We start from the raw sequence: 26527 nt of genomic DNA on the forward strand, positions 1-26527 counted from the left end.
AAAACTTTTATGTTCATCACTCTTTTAGGGATTAATAGTATATATAATGGATATACATAATTCGTGTCAAATTCAACGTAGTTACATGAACAAGCATTTAACCATTATCACCTACAATATATATTAATTAGAAAGTTTGTATGCCATACATTTTTTTTTCATTTTAGGAGTTTCGCCACAAACATTTTTAGTATTTTTTTGGAAACAGAACTTTCCTAACAATGGTTTCGGGCCGCTTTCGCCTACCGACCGATCTTCTACTACAAAGGTTTTGGATTTTGATAGATTTAGTCCGTGTAATTTTTTAATATATAGAAAAACGTTCATGTGAAATTATTTTTACAAAAATAGTCCATATGTTTAAGATTGTTGTATGTTTGCAGGTTTGACCCATACGTAGAAAATAAATTACAAAAATTACACATGTAATATGTTTAAAAGAATTGCAAAAATAGTCCCCAGCTAATAGAAAAGTTGCAAATTACGCTCTCAAGCCCTTATAATATATTCCCCTATTTCGTCCTTACACTATTTTGGTTTAACACTTTTGCCACATGACTTTTATATATTTACAGTTTGCTTCTTACACTTTCAACGTTACACAAACTTAGTCCCCTTGAAAACAGGGGTAGTAACTTACTAGTTAAAAATTAAAACCAATACAATGTCACGAGGAAACGAGTTCTAAATTATAATCTAACACGTTAAAATTCAGCAACAATCTAACACCTAAATATCCAACATGATAGCTGTTAAACCCGTTTAATTCATCAAAATCAACAAGTTAGAGCTTAAATCTTCCTACAAAGATGTAACTTACTTTGTAACTTTGACTTTTTGTAAACCTTAGGTACCATTCAGGTAATTTTGTTTTAAAATAATTATCATATGTATATAGATTTTATAGAAAATTAAAACATGTTTTCCAAGTTGTATTATTTTCTTAGTAAATTACATGTTTTCTGTAAAATTTTAGCAATATGGTTGATAAAGAAAGACAAAATATAAAAGTAAAAACATAGGACCATAATATATTAATAGAAGAGTTAATATCATTAATGGCACCAAACTATTTTCCTCTTATATATATATATATATATATATATATATATATATATATATATATATATATATATATATATATATTTCTGTAATAAAATACTAACAAAAGGTAAGCAACTCGAACATTTTGTTCACTGAAACAAAACATCCAAGTTACTAACCTTATAGTATATATATTTTTTTAAAGCAATGGTGATTTGTAAAATTGAAACAATTTTATAACAATAATCTGAAATAGAAAATTTAGTGAATGTAAAAGTAATCCTCAGAATTAGAATGCCAATAAACAAGAATCACCATCACTTGTAAACAATTAAAAGATTTACAGAGACAAATCTACCACCATCTTTCTATACTTTTTCAAAAAGCAAACAACAAGACTTGACATTAATCCAAAAAAAAAAAAAAATACTGTTGAAATGATAGGGGCGATATGGTCATATTGCTGCTCGTACAGCAGTTCTAGCAGCTTCATTTCTTAACTCAGCAGCCTTCCCACTGCCTCGGAAATACATGTATACTTGCTGCACAATGACATATATACCCTTTTAAGTTTCAAACCTTTTTTTTTCCGCAAGGGCAAAATGGGAAAAGCGATGAGAAATCTGACCTGGATAACCCAGATGCTGAGCAGAGATTCTAGACAGAATAAACCGAATCCAACAAAGTAGAAGATCTAAACAAAAAATAGATGTAATTAGTACAATGGAAAATAGCATCCTACTTTAATTTATCTAAGTAAAACGTAATAATAATAATAATAATAATAATAATAATAATAAACAAAATTAAAAGTATGTTGTTATTTCTTGCATCAAGAAACTTACCCCAACCAAAGCATGTTTGCCTACAAGATCAACAGCTGGTAGGATACCACTGTTTTCAAAAGGGAAAAAAAATTATAAATGAAGATTACAAAAGGGTATATTAGTAATATTGTTATTGGTTATTATTATATTAAAAATAGGAAGATAAGGCGATTACGCGAGAGATTTTCCTTTGAAGACAACCGGAGGAGCAACAGCGGCAAAGATGACGAAAGCTATGTGAATCTGGAGAAAGAACATGAAGAAGTTGATGGAAAAATGTAAAAAGACCATAATGCCCCTGAAGAAAAAACTAAAATGACTTACCAAGTAAAATAGGAAAAACCAAGTGAACTTGAACGCACTTTCGCTCCTGCAAACGAGAAGGTGTGGTTTGTTAAGATTGTTTCTTTAAGTTAATTTTAAAAAAAAAAACATGAAAATGAGATGTTTTTTTCCCACATTAAATTGTGACTTTTACGAATTTGCCCTTATTTGATAAAGAAGATGAAGAGAGAGAATTGACCTAAAAGCACGATAAAGTGGGCGATACCACAACACATAGGCGCCCGGGACCCCTGATATGAAGTAGATAAGAGCAAGAAACCAAATCTTTGGATCTGAAGTAAAAAAGAAAATAAAAATTAGAATTACAATAAATCTCTAACAAATGTTTTAGTTAGGAAATTAAAAAAAAAAAAAAAAAGTAATTAATATACACAAACCTTCTCCTTTGATCCATGCTGTTGTTGTAGCCACAATGTTCCAAACAAGGCAAAGAACTAATCCTGTTTGGTGATAAATTATTGTAACATTATTTCTCACTTCAATTTTAGTAAGTTTTCATCAAGAATTTGAAAATGAGTCCAATGTTTAATATGACATTTTAAAATTTTTATTATACGCTTGAAAATTGTCACTTTTATTTAGCAAGTTTTCATAGCATAAAATATTATTAGAAAAATTAAGTATTACGTATGTTATAATAAAAAAAGAATATGTTATTTTGTTATTAAAACTTTAGAAGACTGAAGGCATACTTTTTGATGTAATGTTTTTTTTTTTTTATATAGTGGGGGACATTGTAATCCAATGAAAACTATATATGCATGTCTCTTTTTGACTTAATGTAAAAAGAACAACTTAATAAAGAAAGTCAAAGAAATGAGTTAAGCCCAACATGGTTTTACAAATTTGCCCTTATTTTTTTATTTCTTCCATTTCCTCAAGTGTACAATCATCTTCCCAAATATTGAACATTTTATATTACGGTTTTTATTATATGTTTAAAAATTGTCACTTTTATTTTAGTAGGTTTTTCATAACATAAAATAGTATTAGAAGTTAAGTTACAATAAATTTACATATTATAACTGTTACGTTTGAGTAAAATAGTATAATAATCACAAAAAGAATATGTTACTTTATTATTTTAAAGAAAGAACATGTGCTTTTTGATGTGATGTTTCTTTTTTACTTAAGGGGGACATTGTAATTCAAGAAAAAGTTAAAAACTATATATGTGTGTTTCTTTTTGGCTCTTCTGAAATATTAAAAAAAAAAAATCATTTTTCCAAAAAGTATGAGCAAATAAATAAAAACATACCCAAGTATGTTGTGAATGCAACATATTGTAATTTCTGTAGATGAATTGGTATCTCATTTGCTATATCATGATGAATAATTGGGAAAAAAGGTGGCCAATTCTTCTCCTCAAGAACAATACCAGCTGAAACAACAATATTACTCAAATGACTATTTTACCCTTAATTTAAATAACAATTTGTTGAAAAGGTTGCATAACTACTCCTTTTATGGAATGATATAAAGAGCATATAGTACCTCGAGCAGCTGCCTCCTCTTTGCGTTTTACTATCTACAATGGAATGAATAATTAAACAGAATAAAATATGAAACATTGTTTGCATAATTACGCATTTAACCCTAAATCAAATGTACAGAAATTAAAAAGTACCTCTTCCCTCTTCCTCAAATCAGCTTCCCTACTTTGTAGTTCTCTCTCTTTCTTCTTCAGATCCTTCAACACATATTTCCATAGAGGGTAAGAGTTAGGAGCAACAATTAGTCGATTACATGCATACAAGCTTTCTAGGGCTATTTTCGACCATGAAGATACGAAGGGCATTCACGTCTTTTGCACAAACAATGAGATCGAGAGTGAGTCCATGTCCTACCTTTTTTGGTTGGGACAAGAAATTGCACTACATCAATCCATGTCATAGTCCAATACACACCAAACATTACAGTATAACATGTCATATCATGTCATGTCAAATACACATGAAACATAGTACAACCTGTCATGTCATGTCAAGTACAATATTATACAACCTGCCATGACATGTCAAATACACTCCAAACACAGTACAACTTGTCATATCATGTCATGTCAAATACACACCAAACACAAATATGTCATGTCAACTACATACCAAACACAGTACAACATGTCATGTCATGTCAAATACAAACCAAACACAGTACAAGATGTCATTTCATGTGTAACAAGTGAATTCATAAAATCTAAAGTTGAGCTTACTGCAGCTGAATCAAGTGGAATGTCAACCGGCGCAGTACGATCATAGAAATCCACAGGCTCGTGGGGAAGAGGCGAAAGCCTAGAGTTTGTAGCAGAAGGAACACTCTGCAAAACCCAACCAACAAACTTAGTTTCTTTTTCATTTTTAAATTTAAAAAGGACACAACTTAATCTCGTAAGTTGTATATCGATGTTACTTACCGACTTAATACAGAAAGAAAGATTTAACACAAAAAGTCGAGAAAAGGAGACTTTCAACGTTTATTTATTCCTTCCATTTCCTTCATTTTCTCAAATATTTTTTAATCACTGATATTCCATACACCACTTAATGCAAAAAAAAATTAAAAAAAATTAGGTCTTACAGTCGTGTAAAACGGGCCTCCACCATAGTTTGACTTTCCGGCTCCTTTTCCTCCAGCTTGTTCTCCCTGAATATGTATAAGAATCATTATTACTAAAACAATGATAACAATTCAACTTTCAAGAATTGTTATAAAAAGCTAATTGAAAAGAAATAGCAACATACTTTCATTTGTTTATTTATTAAAGCATATTAGCATCGTAATTTCACTTCTTTCATTTATAGCATTGTAACTTTACTTATATTCTTGTTGAAGCATTGTACTTGGAAAAGGGTTCAATGTATTAAATAGTAACCATGCTTTATAATTTGTTCCATACTTACGAAATTTTTTAATTTTTTGTTTCATTGTTATGAAATTTTGTAATGTGTTTTACCCTGTTGAACAGGTAAACATCATTTTACGTATATTTGGTGCATTATTTATGCAACATTGGCACAAATTTAGGGGGTTTTGGTTAAATGCATTGGTTTATGGGTACGTGTTTTATCTAAACCAAACTTTTATATAACAGTTGTTATGCCACTTTATTAATGTCCACTAATTATGGTACAAAATTTCATAACAATGGAAGAACAACACTGAAACTTTGATATTATTTAATAAAACTGTTTCAAAGATGCTGAACACATCATTAGTCCACGCCAGCAACACTCTAAGTCATGTCATACTCCAACAGGTAACAAGTTAAAAATCACCTAACTACATAAATACTGAACAAAAATGAATGTTGAGTAGTTGAAAGTTCAAACCCTTTCAAAAAAGTTCGGGCTTCAAAGGTAGAACAATCATCAGACATTCAGACTTGATTACTATTTAGTGACATTTACCCTTTGAAACATTTACAAACTTATATCAATGTCATCAAAAAAAACAAAATAATTTTTATACAAGTGGGTAGATTTTTGACAATAGGATGTTATATAAACAAATAAATGGAAGTACATTATCATGATTCATGCATTTAACACTTATAGAAACCACTCAACTTTCCAAAATATTTATAGAAATCTAACAGTTTTTATTTGTTAAAGTTACTAAGTACAGGTTTTTAGCAAATGGCAACTACTCTAATGAATGTATGTTGCTATTTATTGCAATTTACACATGTATAAATGTTGAAGTGTATCAGCGTTATCTTCTTATCTAGCTATTATGTATTTGAATGTAATTCTTATCTCTAGTTTGTTTTGTAATCTGATAGGATTATCTGTAATCTGATCCAAACGGATCTCTGATGTATATAAGTATCAACGTTGTGATTAATGAGGGACACACATTAAAATCGCATACACACTTGTATCGATTATTTCAATAAACGAAGCAAGTAGTTGCAGAAACTAAATCAGAACCAGAAACTTAAATCAACACAGTAACTATAAAATAAATAGAATTCGCTCAATCATAACCTAAGTTCAATCTCGAAACAAATTAAGCAAACGAAATAATGAAACAAACCCTAGCCTGAAGCATAAACAGTATGAACTCAAAAATTACTTAACAAAACTCAAGGAAACAACATTGAATCAAGCGTTGGATGAGACGCAATAAGTTGATTCGAATAAGATGTACGACTTACAGCAAATGGATTCACTTCATCTCCTTCGTCAAAGGGATTAGGATCAAAACGACCAGCCATCAGTATCAGAACCCAATTTGTGGAGAAATTGGATTATGAAGCAACAGGTAATTCGCAGAATTGTTTGTTAGATTCAAGATTGAAACCTGGTTTGAGTAAATTTAAAAAAGCTTATGAACTTGTACGAAAATGTGAATGGGTGAACTTTGAAATAGACGACATCTTGTTGTCTCTCAGTCCAAGAAACTTCTCTTTGTTTTCTTCATTTTTTTTTCTTTTAATTTTATTTTGGTATAAACCAAATTTAATAACTTAATGCCTTTTTTAAAAATTATATATATATATATATATATATATATATATATATATATATATATATATATATATATATATATATATATATATATATATATGTTTTTGTTTGGACTTTTGTAATTTTATTTATTTACTTATAAAATGACTTAATATAAAAATAAAATGGAAATAAAATAAATAGAAAAATGCAACATATTTATGTTACACTCAAAATAGTAATTAAATCTCATATTTCTATCAATAATACCATATTGGTGTTGACGGGTATACAATAACAATGAATTTATATACCAACTAAATTATGTGAATTTCTATCGTACAGTATAGAATAAAATTATATATTTATAGTTGATGTTGTTTTTAAATAAATGACTCAAATAAGTTTTGGTTTTAATTAATATTTAGACTATGTTTGTCATACTAGCTGAAAAGCTAGTTGTCAGTCGAAAAACTAACTGATAGCTGAAAATTAGTTGTTAAATAAAAAACTAGCTAATAACTGAAAAGCTAACTGATAAAAAATAATGTTTGCTAAAACTAGCAGAAATATATAAAATTACATAAATGACATTTAAGAGTATTTGTTTCTATAATTAATTAAGGAGTATATTTGGAAAATTCAAAAAAAAAAAAAAAAAAAAAAAAACTCTTAAAAAGCTAGTCTAAGTAGGTTTTTAAAAAGTTAGCTTATAAGCTACTTTTTGGCTTGTCAAACACAACATAAAAAAACTCGAAAAATAAACTAGCTTATCAACTAACTGTAGCACGTCTTAGTGGCGTTTTTTATCTATAAACTTCTATATGGTCTATCAAAGATAAATAGATAAAGGTCACCCACACCATTGGTGCGGATTTGAATGGCCAGAAATTTAAAGCAAAAGATTGTTTTTTTATGCATTGAATAGAAAGTCATTACATCGAGAGCAAAAAAATGTCATTTACAAATGAGTTCTATGTAAATGTTGGTACTTGTGTACAATTGAAAGAAACGTTGTTTTTGTTCGGTGTGTTATTTCATAATTAAAAAGTTTTTTTTAACTAAAATAAGTAGAACTTTGAATATTAAACTTTAGATACAAATTTGACATAAAAATACATCAACAAAATGTATAAACCACTATGTAATCTCCAAAATAATAGATATTGACAATAGAATTAATAAAATTCAAGGAGTGTCAACAAAGATCATATGCTCCATGATGAATGAAAGCTTGTATTTGTCTTTCACCGCAAAAACCTAGAAAGAAACAATTGTATACATACCAAAATGAGGATACGACTTGACTACCATTCGAATAAAGCCATTGACCTTTGTCGCTTTCCCTGTAGTTTCGCCATTGACTGCAGAACCAATGTAATCAGCAATAAAAACAAATAAGAATGGTATAACCCCCTCTTAATTTTAACAATTAGAAACGTGAAGGCATATTGAATCGAGAAATCATATTTGATCCTGTTGGTAACCTTTTAAACTTTTATCTCAAGTATGTTGCTATTAAAAATATAAGTATGATATTGACTTTATTGGTAGTTTGTAAAACATTATGGCAACTATATTGTTATTATTGGAAAGAAAATATGAAAACATTGCTATTATGAGTTAGAAAGTCGTCATTTTGCTGATATAACAGTTTTTATGTATATTGTTGTTACTGGAAATAAAATATGAATACATTACTATTATGAGTCATAAAATCGTCACTTTTTTAATATAACAGTTTAGATCCCAAATATTTTTTTACCTTGCAAATTTTGTCCCCAAGTGTAACTATCTTTTTCAATAATTGTCCCTTACTCCAAAAAATATATAATTTTTGGTTAGTGTTATGAGTTTAGTAAAGTATTTATGTTATTAAAAATTACATAAACAAAATGTAACGACCAAAAATTTCAACAAATTTTAACTTTTCAAAAACAACTCATTTTAATCATGTTATTACAAAAAGGTTTTCAATACATTTATTATCAGAGTATTCCCAAAACCATATCATAAAACACAAACTCGAGGAGCGGTACGATCACGCCTTTGACTTGCCACGGTCTCCTGAAGAACTTGAAAAACATTAAATCACAACTGTAAGCCCGATAGCTTAGTGAGTTAGCGCCAAAATACCAACCACATATACCATACACACAACATGCTATATCATATCGAATCACAGAACAGCCATGCATATCGGGTCTACTGTGTGACTGGTCCGCCGCATCGACCAACAATCCACCTGGTCCACCCTCCGCGTCTAGCCATATACATCGAGTCTGCAGTGTGGTTGGTCCGCCCGCACGGGGCCTTCAACCCACGTGGTCCACTCTCTGAGTCTACAGTATGACTGGCCGCCCGCATTGGGCCTTCAGTCAGCCTGGTCCACTCTCCGAGTCTACAGTATGACTGGTCCGCCCGCATCGGGCCTTCAGTCAGCCTGGTCCACTCTCCGAGCCTCGACACGTCTGGTCCGCCCTCGTGGGGCCTACAGCCTATCCGGACCGCTCGCTGGGCCTTTGGAATAACCGGTCCGCCCTGGGTATGTTGGCCTACAGCACAAAGCAGGTCCCGCCTCAACCCAACCCCCAGTCAAACAATCATGTGCACATAAACATACAATCATATAACAATTCACAATCAATCAAACCGATCTAGCAGATCATGTAACACAACATACTCTAAGCAGAATACCGACCTAACTAATCATTAGCATAACATCACCCTATTTACCAGGATACCGACCTTAACCAGGTCTCTAACGAATACCATCCTAACTACCAGGATGCAAACATAGTAAACAGCAACATAACAATAATACCCGGATTACAATCCGATAAAGGGCCGACCTTGGTGCCTTAGACCCTATTGATATAGTGAGGATAACTCACCTCGCAACTGCTGACTGGAAAGGTAAGACCGAGATGCTCCGACCACTGACACGATCTCCACCACTGGCTAGCACCAACACTGAACTCAAAACAAAAGCCAACAATTACCAAAATGCCCTTAGAAGTCAACTGGTCATCTCTTGGTCAAAGTCAAAGTCAAAGTCAACCTTTTGGCTGACTCTACTCACCGAGTCAGCCCGCTGACTCGTCGAGTCCCCCATCTCTGAAAAGGACCCATCTCAACTCACTGAGTCATCCCTTGACTCACCGATTCTTAGCTTCACCAGAAGAAGTTTGGACCTCATGACCAGACTCGCCGAGTCCAAGGCCATCTTCAACCTACTTGCCGAGTTGTTCGTCCAACTCGCCGAGTTTCAGTCCATCTTCAAGCAACTCGCCGAGTACACCTTTGTGACTCGCCGAGTGCCTCTAGATCTTAACCCATGCAGAAGCTTTTCAGGCCATGCAGATGATTCAAAACATATATCTACCATTATACAACCCATCCATCACGTAAAGTGGCAAACTTTACGTGAATCCAAAGAGATCTAGGCATTTTACACTCTAGGGCTAGGGTTTGGGATAAGATAGCTTCACCAAACACTCAAGAACAGGGACATTAATGCACTCTAGACCTTCTCCATTCCAGATCTGAGGTGGCAACCTCAGATCTATCCTTCAAACTCTAAATACCACAAGCCAAACTTCCCACACATCCTAAAAATGATGAATCTAGATGAATAGCAGCCCAAAAACGAGATAATACCTCAAAAGGAAGCCCCAATCAGCAGGGAAATTCGAATCTAAGCAAAGCCCCTTGCTCCAAGCCTCCTAACTCTCCAAGATCTTTGTAACATCCCGGAATAGCAAGAGTAGTGTTGAAGGGCTAAAAGTGTAAATCTTGAAGGGCGACTCGGCGAGTCCATGGATGGACTCGGCGAGTAGAGTCGCGACTTTGGTCGCGTGACAAGTGACCTACTCAACGAGTCCAAAGATGGACTCGGCGAGTAGGTGTTGGGTGAAGAAAACCCTAAATCCAGGGAATGAGCCCTATATAAAGATCATTATGTTTCCTCCATAGCCTCCTTGATCCCCCTTGAGTCCCAGAAACCCTAATTTCGTGGAGGAACCCCATTGTTGAGCAAATTGGAGCTTGGAGAGGTGTTGTTGAAGAAATCTTGAAGGAGAAGAGGCTTGGATCAAGGGGCTTTGCTTGGATTCGAGTTTCATTGTTGTTGGGGCATTCTTTGGAGGTAATATTTCGTTCTTGGGCTGTGTTCTCTTAGATTCTCATTTTGGGGTTGTGTGGGAAGCTTAGTTGTGTGGCATCTTGAGTTTGAAGGATGGATCTGAGGTTGCTACCTCAGATCTGGAGTGGAGAAGATCTTAAGAGCATTAAAGCCCTTGTTCTTGTGTTGTTAATGGAGCTATCATGTCCCAAACCTTAGTTCTAAGGTGAATAAGGCCTAGATCTCTTTGGATTCACGTAAAGTTTGCCACTTTACGTGATGGATGGATTGTAGGAGGTTGGATCTATGTTTTGCATCAATTGCATGGCCTGGAGTGCTGCTGAATTGATTCAGACCGGTGATACTCGGCGAGTCACATGGGTAGACTCGACGAGTTGCTTGAAGATGGCCTGGAACTCAGCGAGTTGGAAGAACAACTCGGCGAGTTGGAAGAACGACTCGGCGAGTAGGTTGAAGATAGCCTTAGACTCGGCGAGTCTGTTCTTGGACTCGGCGAGTCTTGTCGAAGAGTCCCAATATTTCCTGGTTGAGTCGAGAATCGGTGAGTCAAGGGATGACTCGGTGAGTTGGGTGCGAGTGGACTCAGAGTTGTTGGACTCGGCGAGTCTTGGGGTGACTCGGCGAGTTGGGTCGCTGATGGAGGGAAGTTCTGAGCATAGGGACTCGGCGAGTCATCGGGTTGACTCGGCGAGTAGGGTCAGTCAGGGGTTGACTTTGACTTTGTCCAAGGTTGACCAGTTGTCTTCTAGGGGTATTTTGGTAATTAAGGGTATTTATTGAATTGAATGTTTCGGTGTTCAGTGGAGGAGTTCGTGTCAGGGTTGGAGCAGCAGGATCTTATCCTTTCAGCCGACAGTTTCGAGGTGAGTTATCCTCACTATATCAACAGGGTCTAAGGCACCAAGGCCGGCCTTATCGGATTGAGATCCGGGTAGTTGTTATTATTTTATTGTTGTGATATGCTTGCATCCTGAGAGTTAGGACGGTATACGTTAATAACCTGATTGAGATTGGTATCCTGAGAGATAGGGAGATGCTATGTTAATGACCTGTTAGGTCGGTATCCTGCTTAGAGTATGTTATGCTATGTGATCTGCTAGATCGGCTTGTTTGAATGTGAACTGTTATATGATTATATGTTTATGTGTACATGGTTGTTTGGATTGGAGATGGGTTGAGGCGGTCCTGCTTTGTGCTGTAGGCCAAGATACTCAGGGCGGACCGGTTGTTCCGAAGGCCCAGCGAGCGGTCCGGATATGCTGTAGGCCCCACGCGGGCGGACCAGACGTGCCGAGGCTCGGAGAGTGGACCAGGCCGACTGAAGGCCCGATGCGGGCGGACCAGTCATACTGTAGACTCAGAGAGTGGACCAGGTGAGTTGAAGGCCCAGTGCGGGCGGACCAACCACACTGTAGACTCGAAGGACATGACTAGACTCGGAGGATGGATCCGGTGGACTGAAGGCCCGATACGGCGGACCAATCACACAGTAGACCCGATATGCATGACTGTTCTATGTTCTGTTATGTTATGTATGTTTTATATGTTATGGGCCGGAAGGCAATATGTTTTGGACCGGAAGGTCGCAGCCTGGAAGGGCGTATATGTGGTTGGTATTTTGGGGGTATCTCACTAAGCTTTCGGGCTTACAGTTGTGGTTTAATGTTTTTCAGGTTCTTCAGGAGACTGTGGCAAGGCGAAGGCGTGATCGTACCGCTCCTCATGATTTTGTAGCAATGTGATTCTGGGAATACTCTAAATGATTTGTATTGAAAACCTTTTGTAAACAATTTAATGAAATCGGGTTGTTTTTGAAAAATTTAAATTGGTTGTATTTTTCGGTTGTTACAATCTTCCTCCAAATCACTTCTCCAAGGCTCAAATGCACTCAAATCCTTCACAATCACGCTTCTAGGGTTTTCTGGACTTCAAAGCAAGGTAAGGAGGCTGGGGAGAGGGTATAATGTCCTTTATATAGGGCTCATCCCCCGAAATTAGGGTTTTCTTCGCACAGCGCCTACTCGCCGAGTCCAGCCTTGGACTCGCCGAGTTGGCCACTTAACATGCGACCTGAGTCGCGACCCTACTCGCCGAGTCAGCCCATGGACTCGCCGAGTTGCCCTTCAAATTTACACTTTGAACCCCGAACTTGCACTCCTGGACTTGGGATGTTACATAAAAATCGATTTATACTCCAATCCATTCCATCAGAAACAAAACCAACTACTTTTTTTTCATTCTAATATAATGAAGATTTTGTTCCTTCCTTAATTCCATCATACTTTATACTACCTCATATTTTAAGAAGGAAATGAAAATGTATAAAGCACACTTACCATATCAGGTGGAGAACTAATTATTCCAAGTGGTAACTTCATGTTGCCAACTCTATGGGTCCCACAAATGAAACCAGGACTAAAAATTAGATCTAAAAAGAAAATTAAAAACTCAATGTCATAATACATGCAAAAAGTAAGCAGAATGACATGTACATGTTACAAAAATAAGATGATATAGTAGTCACGTCCCTATGGAAACTTTGTCAATAATTTTGTTTTAGTAGCTCTCTGAAAACCTCAAATACTTCTTAATAATCTTCACTTTTGTAACACTCAAAAAACACAAAAAAATTAAAGTTTTCAAAACTCAATCATTCATCAACATTTTTTTACAAAATATTCATTGTTTTAAAAGTATTATTTCAAATCATAGTTTTCCCCAAGATCCAGTGACAAAATAGGAAGATGTGTACGATCACGCTTTCGCCTTCCCATGAAGTACCATCACACAAACATATAATCAATCAGATAACGGGTCTACAAGCTCCTATATGGGTTACTCCTGGCCACAACCTTATGGTTGGAATGCCATGGCCCATAACCTTACGGTTGGAATGCCTAATACATAATGGGTCAACAAACTCCTGCTTCGATTACCCCCGACCACAACCTTCCAGTTGAATGCCTTGGACCACAACCTTATGGTTAGAATGTCTCGGTCTGTTGACTTACAGCACAAATCAATACAGTCTCAACCCCCACCATACCATGTCGACATGTACATAACAAATAACATATATCCAACAACAGATAATCATATAACCAGTTAACAAACTATCATGCAGATCTACAAATCACTATTATATAGTAACATCCTATATACCATGATACATAACTAAAAGGGTCGGTATTGGTGCCTTCGACCCATAAGAACAGTGAGGAAACTGTAACGCCCGTAGATCTGGGCTAGTCAATTTAGAGACAATGAGCATCAAAAATAAGTTTTTGATGGAAGATTATTTAGAAGGAGTAATATTAACCAAGTTATAGTATATGTAACAAGGGTTCCGTACATATAAAGAACACCGAAATCCGAGTTATAACGAAGAGTTATGACCCGTCGAAGTTTTACGGCAAAACCGGCACGACACCGCGTAACGTAAAAAGTAAAATTTTGATAAAATAATTTTTAGCCTTAGATATCTAATTAAAGTTGTAATCTACATTAACCCAAGAGTGTACAACCTGTCATGACATGTCAAATACACTCCAAACACAATACAACTTGTCATATCATGTCATATCAAATACAAACCAAACATAAATATATCATGTCATCCACATACCAAACACAATACACCATGTCATGTCATGTCATGTCAAATAAACATCAAACACAAATATGTCATGTCATCCACATACCAAATACAATACACCATGTCATGTCAAATACACACCAAACACAAATATGTCATGTCATCCACATACCAAACACAATACACCATGTCATGTCATGTAAAATACACATTAAACATAGGACAATATGTCATTTCATGTGTAACAAAATGGATTCATATTTCATAATAGCTAAAGCTAAGCTTACTGCATTTGAATCAAGTGGAATGTCAACCGGTGCAGTACGATCATAGAAATCCACAGGCTCGTGGGGAAGAGGTGAAAGCCTAGAGTTTGTAGCCGAAGGAACACTCTGCAAAACCCAACCAACAAACTTAATTTCTTTTTCATTTTTTAACTTAAAAAGGACACAACTTAATCTCGTAAGTTGTATATGGATGTTTCTTACTGACTTAATACAGAAAGAAAGACTTAACACATAAAATCAAGAAAATGAGACTTTCCACACCAAGTCCTAACGTTTTACAAGTTTTCCCTCATTTATTTATTCCTTCAATTTCCTTTATTTTCTCAAATATTTTTTAATTGCCGATATTCCATACACCAAAAAAAAAAAATCGGGCCTTACAATCGTGTAAAACGGGCCTCCACTAAAGTTTGATTTTCCGGCTACTTTTCCTCCTGCTTGTTCTCCCTGAATATGTATAAGAATCATTATTACTAAAACAATGATAACAATTTAACTTTCAAGAATTGTTATAAAAAGTTAATTGCAAGAAAAAGCAACGTACTTTCATTTGTTTATTTATTATAGCATATTAGTATCCTAATTTTACTTCTTTCATTTATAGCATTGTAACTTTATTTATATTCTTGTTGAAGCATTGTACTTAGAAAAGGGTTCAACGTATTAAATAGTAACCATGCTTTATAATTGGTTCCATACTTATGAAAATTTTTAATTTTTTGTTTCGTTGTTATGAAACTTTGTAATGTGTTTTACCGTGTTGAAATGGTAAACATCATTTTACGTATATTTGGGGCATTATTTATGCAACATTGGCACATTTTTGGGGGTTTTGGTTACATGCATTGGTTTATGGGCAGTGACGGAGCCAGTACAGAGGCATGAGGGTGTTCAGCCCCCTCCCCCCCAATACAATCTAAACTCTTTTATGCCCGCTTCCATCAGAAAAAAGAAAGAGGAAACCCGTAGTTTTTGAAGATGAGTCCATAATAATAGAAAAACTGATAAATTTTATTTTTATTTAGAGAATCTGTTAAAGAAAATCAAACCCAATCTATTATAAACTCTTAAATCTATCACAAAAATTCAAAATCCTAGCCGAAAAGTCTAAAAAATCATCAAAATAATTAAAGAAATTAAATCATAACAAAATATACAACTTCATAAATCTATTTAAAAAATATAACCTAGAGAAAATTGCCATAAATCGTGTTTGATTGTCGGTACCGTGATTCACGTCTTTGATTTCACCATATAAGATTCACCCTTTTTCCATCTCCTCCACCGCTCAACCTCTCGAAGATGCCTACGTGCTTTGTTCTGATCCCTAAATCTTTCAGATCTCGTCCTCTCCTGCCTTGTCGGTCACCATTCTGCCATCATCGATCATCGTCCACCTCTACTTTACGGCTTATTCTCTCAAGAGTCAAGTCTCAACAGCATCGCTGTGAGTTTCTCTCTCTCAATCTCTGATATTCCTAACATTAATAATGCAGGTATGCCACTAAAGTATTAGATTGTCCTTTTATTAACTTTATTTTTTATTTTTTGTTATTAATTTTCTGCACTTAGATATAGGCATATAGGAATAGCCTTAGCCTTCACGTGGTGCTGCTTAAGGATGTGCTTTACTAACATTATATTATCATTTCATATTAACTGCACTTAGATATAGGCATATAGGAATAGCCTTAGCCTTATTTTTAAATATTTGTTAATTATTTTCACTTGTATATTTAACCTAAGTTTATAAAGATTTGATCCTTCATCCGTAAACTGTTTGGTGGTTACTCTGCTAATGAATTATAAATATTTGTTTACTTCATTCGTGTGCTATTTGTTTAACTTTTTATTACTTTATGCAATATTATGAATGAATATTTAGTGAATAAACTCAAAAAATTGCACACAAACTAGACGGGTTCTCTCCTAACAAAAAATCAAGAAGATATCTTGCCCCCGTTATTCCAAAATCCTAGCTCCGCCCCTGTTTATGGGTACGCGTTTTATCTAAACCAAACTTTTATATAACAATTGTTATGCCACTTTATTAATGTCCACTAATTATGGTACAAATTTCATAACAATGGAAGAACAACACTGAAACTTTGATATTATTTAATAAAACTGTTTCAAATATGCTGAACACATCATTAGTTCACGTCAGCAACACTCTAAGTCATGTCATACTCCAACAGGTAACAAGTTAAAAATCACCTAACTACATAAATACTGAAAAAAATGAATGTTGAGTAGTTGAAAGTTCAAACCCTTCCAAAAACGTTCGGGGTTCAAAGGTAGAACAATCATTAGACATTCAGACTTGATTACTATTTAGTGACATTTACCCTTTGACACATTTACAAACTTATATCAATGTCATCAAAACAAAATAATTATTATACAAGTGGGTAGATTTTTGACAATAGGATCCTATATAAACAAACAATGGAAGTACATTATCATGCATTTTACACTTATAGAAACCACTGAACTTTCCAAAATATTTATAGAAATCTAACAATTTTATTTGTTAAAGTTACTAAGTACAAGGTTTTGGCAACTACTCTAATGAATGTATGTTGCTGTTTATTGCAATTTACACATGTATAAATGTTGAAGTGTATCAACGTTATCTTCTTATCTAGCTATTATGTATTTGAATGTAATTCTTATCTCTAGTTTGTTTTGTAATCTGATAGGATTATCTGTAATCTGATCCAAACGGATTTCTGATGTATAAGTATCAACGGTGTGATTAATGAGAGACACACATTAAAATCACATACACACTTGTATTGATTATTTCAATAAACGTAGTTGTAGAAACTCAATCAGAACCCGAAACTTAAATCAACATAGTAACTATAAAATACATAGAATTCGTTCAATCATATGCTAAGTTCAATCTCGAAACAAATTAAGCAAACGAAATAATGAAACAAACCCTAGCCTGAAGCATAAACAGTATGAACTCAAAAATAACTTAATAAAACTCAAGCAGTGTCAACAATGATCGTATGCTCCAAGATGAATGAAAGCATGAATTGGTCTTTCACCGCAGAAACCTAGAAAGAAACGATTATATACATACCAAAATGAGGATACGACTTGACTACCATTCGAATAAAGCCATTGACCTTTGTCACTTTCCTTGGAGTTTCCCCATTGACTGCAGAACCAATGTAATCAACAATAAAAACAAATAAGTATTGTATAACCCCCTCTTAACTTTAACAATTAGAAACGTGAAGGCATATTGAATTGAGAAATCATATTTGATCCTGTTGGTAACTTTTTAAACTTTTATCTCAAGTATGTTGCTATTAAAAATATAAGTATGATATTGACTTTATTGGTAGTTTTTAAAACATTATGGCAACTATATTGTTCTTATTGGAAATAAAATATGAATACATTGCTATTATGAGTCAGAAAGCCATCATTTTGCTGATATAATAGTTTTGAAGTATATTGTTGTTATTGGAAAGAAAATATGAATACATTATTATTATGAGTCATAAGGTCGTCACCTTGCTAATATTACTGTTTTGATCACAAATATTTTTTTTCCTCACAGATTTCGTCCCCGAGTGTAACTATCTTTTTCAATAATCATCCCTTACTCCAAAAAATATATAATTTTTGGTTAGTGTTATGAGTTTACTAAAGTATTTATGTTATTACAAATTACATAAACAAAAATCGATTTATACTCCGATCCATTCCATCATAAACAAAAAAAACTACTTTTTTTCATTCTAGCATAATGAAACATTTCGTTCCTTCCTCAATTCCATTATACTTTATACGATCTCATATTTTAAGAAGGAAATGAAAATGTCTAAAGCATACTTACCATATCAGGTAGAGAACAGATTATTCCAAGTGGTCACTTCATGTTGCCAATCTCTATGGGTCCCATAAATGAAATCGGGACTCAAAATTAGATCTAAAAAAAAAAAAAAAACTCGATGTCATAATACATGCAAAAAGTAAGCAGAATGACATGTACATGTTACAAAAATAAGATGATATAGTAATAACGTCCATATGGAAACTTAGTCAACAATTCTGTTTTAGTAGCTCTCTGAAAACCTCAAATACTTCTTAATAATATTCACTTTTGTAACACTCAAAAATTACAAAAATTTAAAGTTTTCAAAACTCAACCATTCATCATAATTGTTTACAAATTATCCATTGTTTTCAAAGTATTATTTCAAATTAGAGTTTTTCCCCAAAATCCAGTGACAAAATAGGAAGATGTGTACGATCACGCTTTCGCCTTGCCATGAAGTACCATCACACAAACATATAATCAATCAGATAACGGGTCCACAAGCTCTTGGACTGGTTACCCGTGTCCACAACCTTATGGTTGGAATGCCATGGCCCATAACCTTACGGTTGGAATGCCTAATACATAATGGGTCAACAACCTCCTGGTTCGATTACACCCGACCCACGACCTTCCGGTTGAATGCCCTGGACGACAACCTTATGGTTAGAATGTCTCGATCTTTTAACTTACAACACAAAGCATACAATCTCAACCCCTACCATACCATGTCGACATGCATATAACAAATAAAATATATCCAATATCAGATAATCATATAACTAGTTAACAAACTATCATGCAGATCTACAGATCACTATTGTATAGCAATACCACTGTTGGGTTTTGAGCATTCTAACACTCCTAAGTGTACATGCAACCCTAAATACCTTGGATCTATGTTTTCTCTATTATACATGCAATAAGAATATCCAAGGTATTATCCTAATCTAGCATACAAAACAATGAGTGTAACAAGATAGAATACATACCTCTTTGATGTAGAAAGTCTTCATGAAGCTTGAGTGCCTAGCCCCAATAGTGTGGAATCCTCAAATGGAATCACAATCATCAAAACACTTAGAATAACTTGAGAGAGTTCTACACTTCATGAAATTGGCTAGCCCTCTCTAGAATAATACTAGTGGCCGATTTTTGTCAAGAATAAGATCTTTATATAGTGTTAGAATTAGGGTAAATCCTTAATTGTCATGGCTTTCCATTTCCTTGGATCCATGGGTTCAAATACACCATGGACCATCCATGGACCATCCTATGGGTTTTAGCCCAACTTGATTATCCATGGAGCATTAGCCCACTATATAAATATGGATGATTTACACAATCAACCCATATATTTAATTAGTCTTCTTTTGATCACTTAATTAATCCTAGATTAATTCTTGATCAATACTAATTAAATAATCTTATTATTCTTATTATTAATATACTAGAACTTATAATATATTAATAACCATAAGTGTCTTATTTCTCTCATTATTGTCTATCCAAGTGCATGATGGTATGCAACCCAAATGGACCATGCCGGGTCGGGTCAAGTCTTACCAATTATAGTTATGGACTTAGACATTAATCCAACAGTCTCCCACTTGGATAAGTCTAAAACTATTATTGCGTATGACTTCAGGAACCAACCGGCAATCGTAGCTCTCAAAAGCTTCTGTCGAACTCTGACCTTGTAGATGAACTCTGATCTTGTCAATGACTTGTCCATTAGATAAGGGATCATATAATCCTCTGTTCTCATGATATCAGCCGGACAAATACATGGAACAACATCGTACTTATTGTCCAGCAGTTTGTTTCCCGATTTTCGATTTGTTTGACAAAGAACTTAATCGAACACATCAATTCAGTTCTGACCGGCCGGTACATAGGTCACAACAAAATCATCGAGGGGCCCAGATATCGCTTCTATTTCTAGAAGGAACAGATAAACTTCGACTCATATGCTTGTTCTACTACTTGTTGAATTGTACACAAAGGCACGTTTTATAACATCAAGTTACTGATGCGTTTACGTGCAATCAATGCACAACCAACTCATAGGTAACAACTCATATCTCTAGGTTTGAAGATTTATATGATATTATCGTCTCACGATCACTCGAGATAAATTCCATGAAGTGATACAAGTGAGCGTGGGTTTATTCCAATACTCATAACTTATGAGCACTCATGAATGTTGTAGCACCATTGCCATGACTAAACCCATTTAGCCATCTACAAACCCGATTCATGACAGTCTTGATTCATACCTACTTCCAACATATGAACGACTGTGGAGTGTTTAAATAACTTAGTCATTCCAAAAGAATAACCTAGCTATTTTGGAAGTCAAAACATGCAAAGTGAAACACAATAATAATCGAATCTAATATGGTCTCAGAACCCTTTTGAATATAAATAAAACCACTTTTTATTTATCACCATATTGATTACACATTATTCAATGTTTCAAATAATCAACTTAAGACTCGAATAAAACAACAGTCGTCCCATGCTCCTAGCATGTACACTTTGTTTTCTAAACAATAGTTATGCCATACCCCAAGTATGCACACTATGTTTGTCTATGATCCTTATATTGTGATGTAGATCAATTGAACATGATTCCAATGATACTCATTTCACAATCCCAAATCCTTATTGTAAATGCAAGAATTCCAAATTCATGTCATTTACTGAAATCTGTTAGATTCTAAACTTATATGCATTGATCCTCTTGTAATGATTATGCACGAAGTCAGAAAGACTTGACAAAAACCATTACAGAGCATTCCAAAGGAGATCAGCTCCTTGGGAACATCCTTCTTGCATTAAGTTTCCTAATCTTACATAGATTGAATAACTTCCACCTATGGAGACATTTCCATAGTCCCATTTGACTATCACTTCCGAACAAGAGTTACCTCTTTTCAGAAAATGTCAATATGGTCCTACCAAAATTAACACTAGACTTCCAAATGTCCCTGAGCAACCAATCTTTGGCGAACCTCAGATTGTCCTCGACAATTGCTTAATCACTTTGGTCATATCCAGTTCTAGACTTTTCCCTTCTAAATGCCTTAAGCATTTGGAAAATTTAGAAAGGATGAATATTATAGCACGTGAAATCGATCCTATATCCGAAGCATATGGGACACGATTCATGATGTTTGACATAAAGACATGATACTAAACCATTCTTTTGCTACAATATTTTTTTGTTTGCCATGTTTTCAAAATTTAACTATGAAGAGGGATGCCGTAATCATAATCGAATTTTGAAAATGCAATATATATAGAATTTTTTCAAGTTGAACCATTCCAACACAAAATTCATATATATTCTTGACTAAAGATGATTAAAATCTCAATCTAAGCTTTAGAATTGAAATGAAGTATAATTTCCTCTCCCTTAATTATAGCAAAACAACTTTTCAACCCCTGCAACTTCACGGATTGAAACTTTGTTTTCTATAATTAACATTGCTAGCTTGCAATACTAATCATAATAATCATGCTCCCACTAACATGATGATTATCAGCATAACACTTATGCTCCCACTAGCTCTGACATATTTTCAGAAATCTGCTGGACTTCTGAAATTTAGATTCATACATCCTTTCTTAGATAGCTCACATGTGTGTCTAAACAATTTTCAGAACTATGAAAAGGGATACCGTAATCATAGTCTCAATTGCTTAGGCATTTGCCATTTCTCACAAGTCCATGTTAGTGTGCCGGTTAACCACACGCGCTCCACTAATGACTTTTGAAAATGCAAATAACACAATTGATATCTACGTAAAATCTACTTAGTGAAAGCGTTTCCTCACCATCATTTTCATGAATCGGAGAGAAACCTTATGACACTTAGATTTTATAGTGTATGAGTTCCTATCCATGTGAATTTGTCAAAACCATAATCACAAGATAAGGTTAGTGACAAATTCAGCCTTACATGGATTAAACTTGTTTAATCTTAGTTTCTTGTCACCTTGGTAGCACAAGGCCCACCAATGCTTCCAAGTTGAACTCTGATAACTCACATGCAAATCCAACTTATTTGAAGTAGGTACAGAAATAAGAATTATGTCAACACGATAGGTTGCAAACCTTAAGTCATGTGCTAGTGATAAATTACAGGTTTCACTCTTGATTAAATCTTGAAACTCTTTCAGGATCTTTAAGGCTCCCACTGTCCCCTTGACATATAAGTTTCCCCAGTCAAGAACCATTCCATGAAAAAACAAATATTCAAGGGATATTGCGGATTCTTATCAAGACTAACACTTCACACAATTGTTCTTAGTTGGTCGTTGTCTCATCCAAGACATCACAACTTACCAATCTCAAATGTACAAGAGTAGAAAACATTTTACACTACATTTGATAAGTGTTTTAAACCTTACTTTATGTCACTCAATGTTACAATCTTGGAGTATGACTCTAAGAATTGTTTTGGAATGAAGTATGACTCATCTTCTTGATTTTAACCAATCCAACAATTCATGACCTCTCTTCTTAGCCATAACAATGCACTAAGACGTCCTTAGAGTATGAATTTGTGATATGGTTTCTAAATCATTAAGATGATCATAAAACTGATACTAAAGTACTCTCCCATATTTTCATATTTGAGAAACTTTTATCCTTTTGCCTAATTTGATTCTTCTTATTCGCTCTGCCATACATTGGAACCTTTCCAATGTTACTGAATTATACTTAACCTTATAAGTATAATCATATTTACTAATCTTTAGTAAATCATGACAAATCAATCTTTGTGGTGGACCTTGACCAGCGCACATCCAGTGTACCTAATTCCTTAGTCCTTCAATTGACTCACATATACATGTGATCAAAGAATTAGTCTTAATTTTCAAAGATGAAAAATTCTCATTCATCATACAATACAACTTGTATGATTCCAAGTCTCTGTCCAATTGAAACTTGGGTGATGAAAAACTTTCTTCATTTGGTAAATTCAGACACTACCACAAATGAAGAATCAAATCCACTTTCCAATATTGCTATTACTGGAAACATATAAGCAACAATTTTCCACAGATGCCATTGTAAGGATATTTTTTAAAATAAATAAAATTAAAACCCTTTTTTTTTCTTTTATTTTAAAACTTTGCGGAAAAACTTATCCTTACAATCCACATGAAAAACTTGTTGTTATCTATTCACAAGCAATATATTATAACTCCTAAGAAGTAGCTCAAGAATCCGATCTTCAAACTACGCGATAGAAATCCATCTACGCGATCAGATTCAGCATATTCTTTCTTTAAGTTTCTTTACCTTTTCTTTGATTCTTAAAACATCACCATGTGACCTAGTCACATCATGTATCAAGAATCTCAGAATAGAAACTTAATAGAGTTAGACAGTGGACTTTACCTGAAGTAGAGTCAATCTTATCGACTTTAACATCCTTAGGTAAATTATGGCATCTTTGCAACCAATGCCCCTTTCTTTGGCAATATAAACATATGGACCCTTTGATAATGGTACACGGGACTATCACAGACTTAGTTTTTCTCTTTACCATTTGGTCAACCGAGTTGACTATGGCCGATCCCTTTCCATTGGGAAGAGAAATGCTTTTCTAGATATCCAATGCTACCATTGCCAATGTCCATTTATGGTTTGGGAAGTTGATCTTCTAACAAAATTTGCTTTACTAGTGTTCCAAATCATTTCTGATTCCACAGCACAAAGCAAATAGATAAGATCATTAAGGCTCGTGTCATAGTCTGTCTCATAGTAGTCCCAAAGTGACCCGCTATGTTACTAAGAAAGTGATTGAACATCCAACTTTCACGAGACTTTGACACCCAACTCTCCCGTCTTGTCAATATGTGACTACATCTCCAAGATGTGACCACACCAAGACCTTAACTTGCCAATAGGGCTCGAGTGACTTTAAACTTTTCAAGAACTTGTGGGTGAGGGAGAATAATTGGAGGAGATAGAGGAAGTGAAGCATGATGTTGAGGAACATCATCTTCAAGAGATTTGGGAAGATCATAAATGTCTAAACCAGACATGTTTTGGGAGATATTCAAGATAGTTGATTTAAAGTCCCTAATATGACACCCAATATGAAATATTAAGGCTAGGACCCAACAAACTATTTTATAACTTAGAAGAGGGATGCCGTAATCCAAGCTATAAAATATTTGAAGGTAGGTGAATGACGATTCACCAATTTCCACCAAGATAAACGAAATAATTTATTAGGTTTTAATTGGATTTGAAATTCCTAGATCTTTTGAGATTCATTGAACTTTTCAATGGCATGTTTCAATCTCGAGTGTGCCCTCTCAAATTTTGTGACTGGGATGCCGAGGATCACAAAACAAGGTGTGAATAACCATACCAATTCACTTGGTACCCTTAATATTATCACCTAATCAATGTGCCGGTTAACCACACACGCTCCATTGATCTATGACAAACATTAAGTCACCCTTCGTGGTCCTTACTAGTCCAAGTTAGTGTGTCGGTTAACCACATACGCTCCACCAACGACTTGGTAAGGTACAAAGTGTGAATTCCATGGGCTAGCACCAAATTCACATTTTTCCTAAAGTAACTAAGATTGGGAATTATTAAGATTTTAGTTACTTTAGTATTTATCATTAATACTTTTAATGAAGGGAGAATTTAAAGTCATTGTCCTACCCGTTCGGCTAACGACCCTCCACCAGTCAAGCAAGTGGTGGGTGAGAGTGTACACCCATTAAGTCGCCATTTTATAGGCAACAACCTTATACCCACCTTATAGACCGGCTTCGTGAATGAGGCCTACTAACGGTAAAACGACTTGTTCTTATACATATATATAATAATTAACCATTAATATTATAAATAGTATAAGTGTTGAATTTTAACTCTTTTAAAATTCTAAGGGCTAACTTGGAATTAAAGTATTCATAAGAGAAAACTTTTCACATTCCAAAACTTGAGGGCAAGTTTTGAAACTATTCAAAACTAATTAATTCCATAACTTATGTGTTTAAAGTAGTTTTAATCCAAAAAACTCTTCAAGTTCCATAACTTATGGAAGACTTTAAACTAATAAAATAATTAACTTTTCTTTATTTTATAACTTATGGAATTAATTAAGGTTACACTTTATTTATTTATTTATTTATTAATGAAGTGACTCTTGAATTTCCATAACTTGAGGACAAGTTATGGAGTCATAAAAAAAAATTCAATGACACAAGACTCTTCATTTTGTAACCATTACCAACTTTTATGAGTTTTATGAGTCTTTAATGTGACTCTTCATGTAACTTGAGGACAAGTTACACAAACACATTTTATACTCAACTCTTAGATTAAAATGGATTGAAAACAACTATTTCAATTAACTTTTCTATTAATCTAAGCAACTCATAAGAACAAGATAATTCATATCAAACTTCTTCATGTAATTAGTCTAAACCTTAAACTAATACAAAACATGAATCTATTGACAATTATCTTTAAAAATGGATTAGCATGAACATTGCCACATTAAAAACAAGTTTATAAGTTCAAAAACAACGTAGGGTAATGTTCCTAGTCCATTTCTAGCCAAAAACCTCGAAAATATGCTGTCTGGGGTCGAACTCGTCGAGTGCATGAACAAAACTCGGCGAGTTGGATGCATTTTGCCTTGGACTCGTCGAGTCTGCTGGGCTGACAGCATCAAAACTTGATTTTTCAGCTTCTATTGCAAGTATAACAAGAAAACAAGCCTAGGCTCTAATACCACTGTTGGGTTTTGAGCATTCTAACACTCCTAAGTGTACATGCAACCCTAAATACCTTGGATCTATGTTTTCTCTATTATACATGCAATAAGAATATCCAAGGTATTATCCTAATCTAGCATACAAAACAATGAGTGTAACAAGATAGAATACATACCTCTTTGATGTAGAAAGTCTTCATGAAGCTTGAGTGCCTAGCCCCAATAGTGTGGAA

At 34.2% G+C, this 26527-nt stretch overlaps 1 protein-coding gene across 1 annotated transcript; it reads right to left on the bottom strand.

The window, feature by feature from the left end:
- Nucleotides 1-1345: 1345 nt before the first annotated feature.
- Nucleotides 1346-6591, bottom strand: LOC145046281 (secretory carrier-associated membrane protein 3-like). Its single transcript, XM_078994576.1, has 13 exons — nt 6373-6591; nt 4794-4859; nt 4429-4533; nt 3844-3906; nt 3711-3744; nt 3475-3597; nt 2594-2656; nt 2395-2488; nt 2196-2241; nt 2047-2114; nt 1890-1938; nt 1673-1738; nt 1346-1586 (listed from the first exon to the last, which is right to left on the bottom strand). The coding sequence occupies exons 1-13, from the start codon at nt 6430-6432 to the stop codon at nt 1500-1502; spliced, it is 924 nt and encodes a 307-aa protein (XP_078850702.1). The 5' UTR covers nt 6433-6591; the 3' UTR covers nt 1346-1499.
- Between the last annotated feature and the right edge of the window lie 19936 nt (nt 6592-26527).

The sequence above is a fragment of the Lactuca saligna genome, chromosome 1, assembly GCF_052625555.1.
Source record: "Lactuca saligna cultivar CGN05327 chromosome 1, ASM5262555v1, whole genome shotgun sequence".
Classification (NCBI taxonomy): domain Eukaryota; kingdom Viridiplantae; phylum Streptophyta; class Magnoliopsida; order Asterales; family Asteraceae; genus Lactuca; species Lactuca saligna.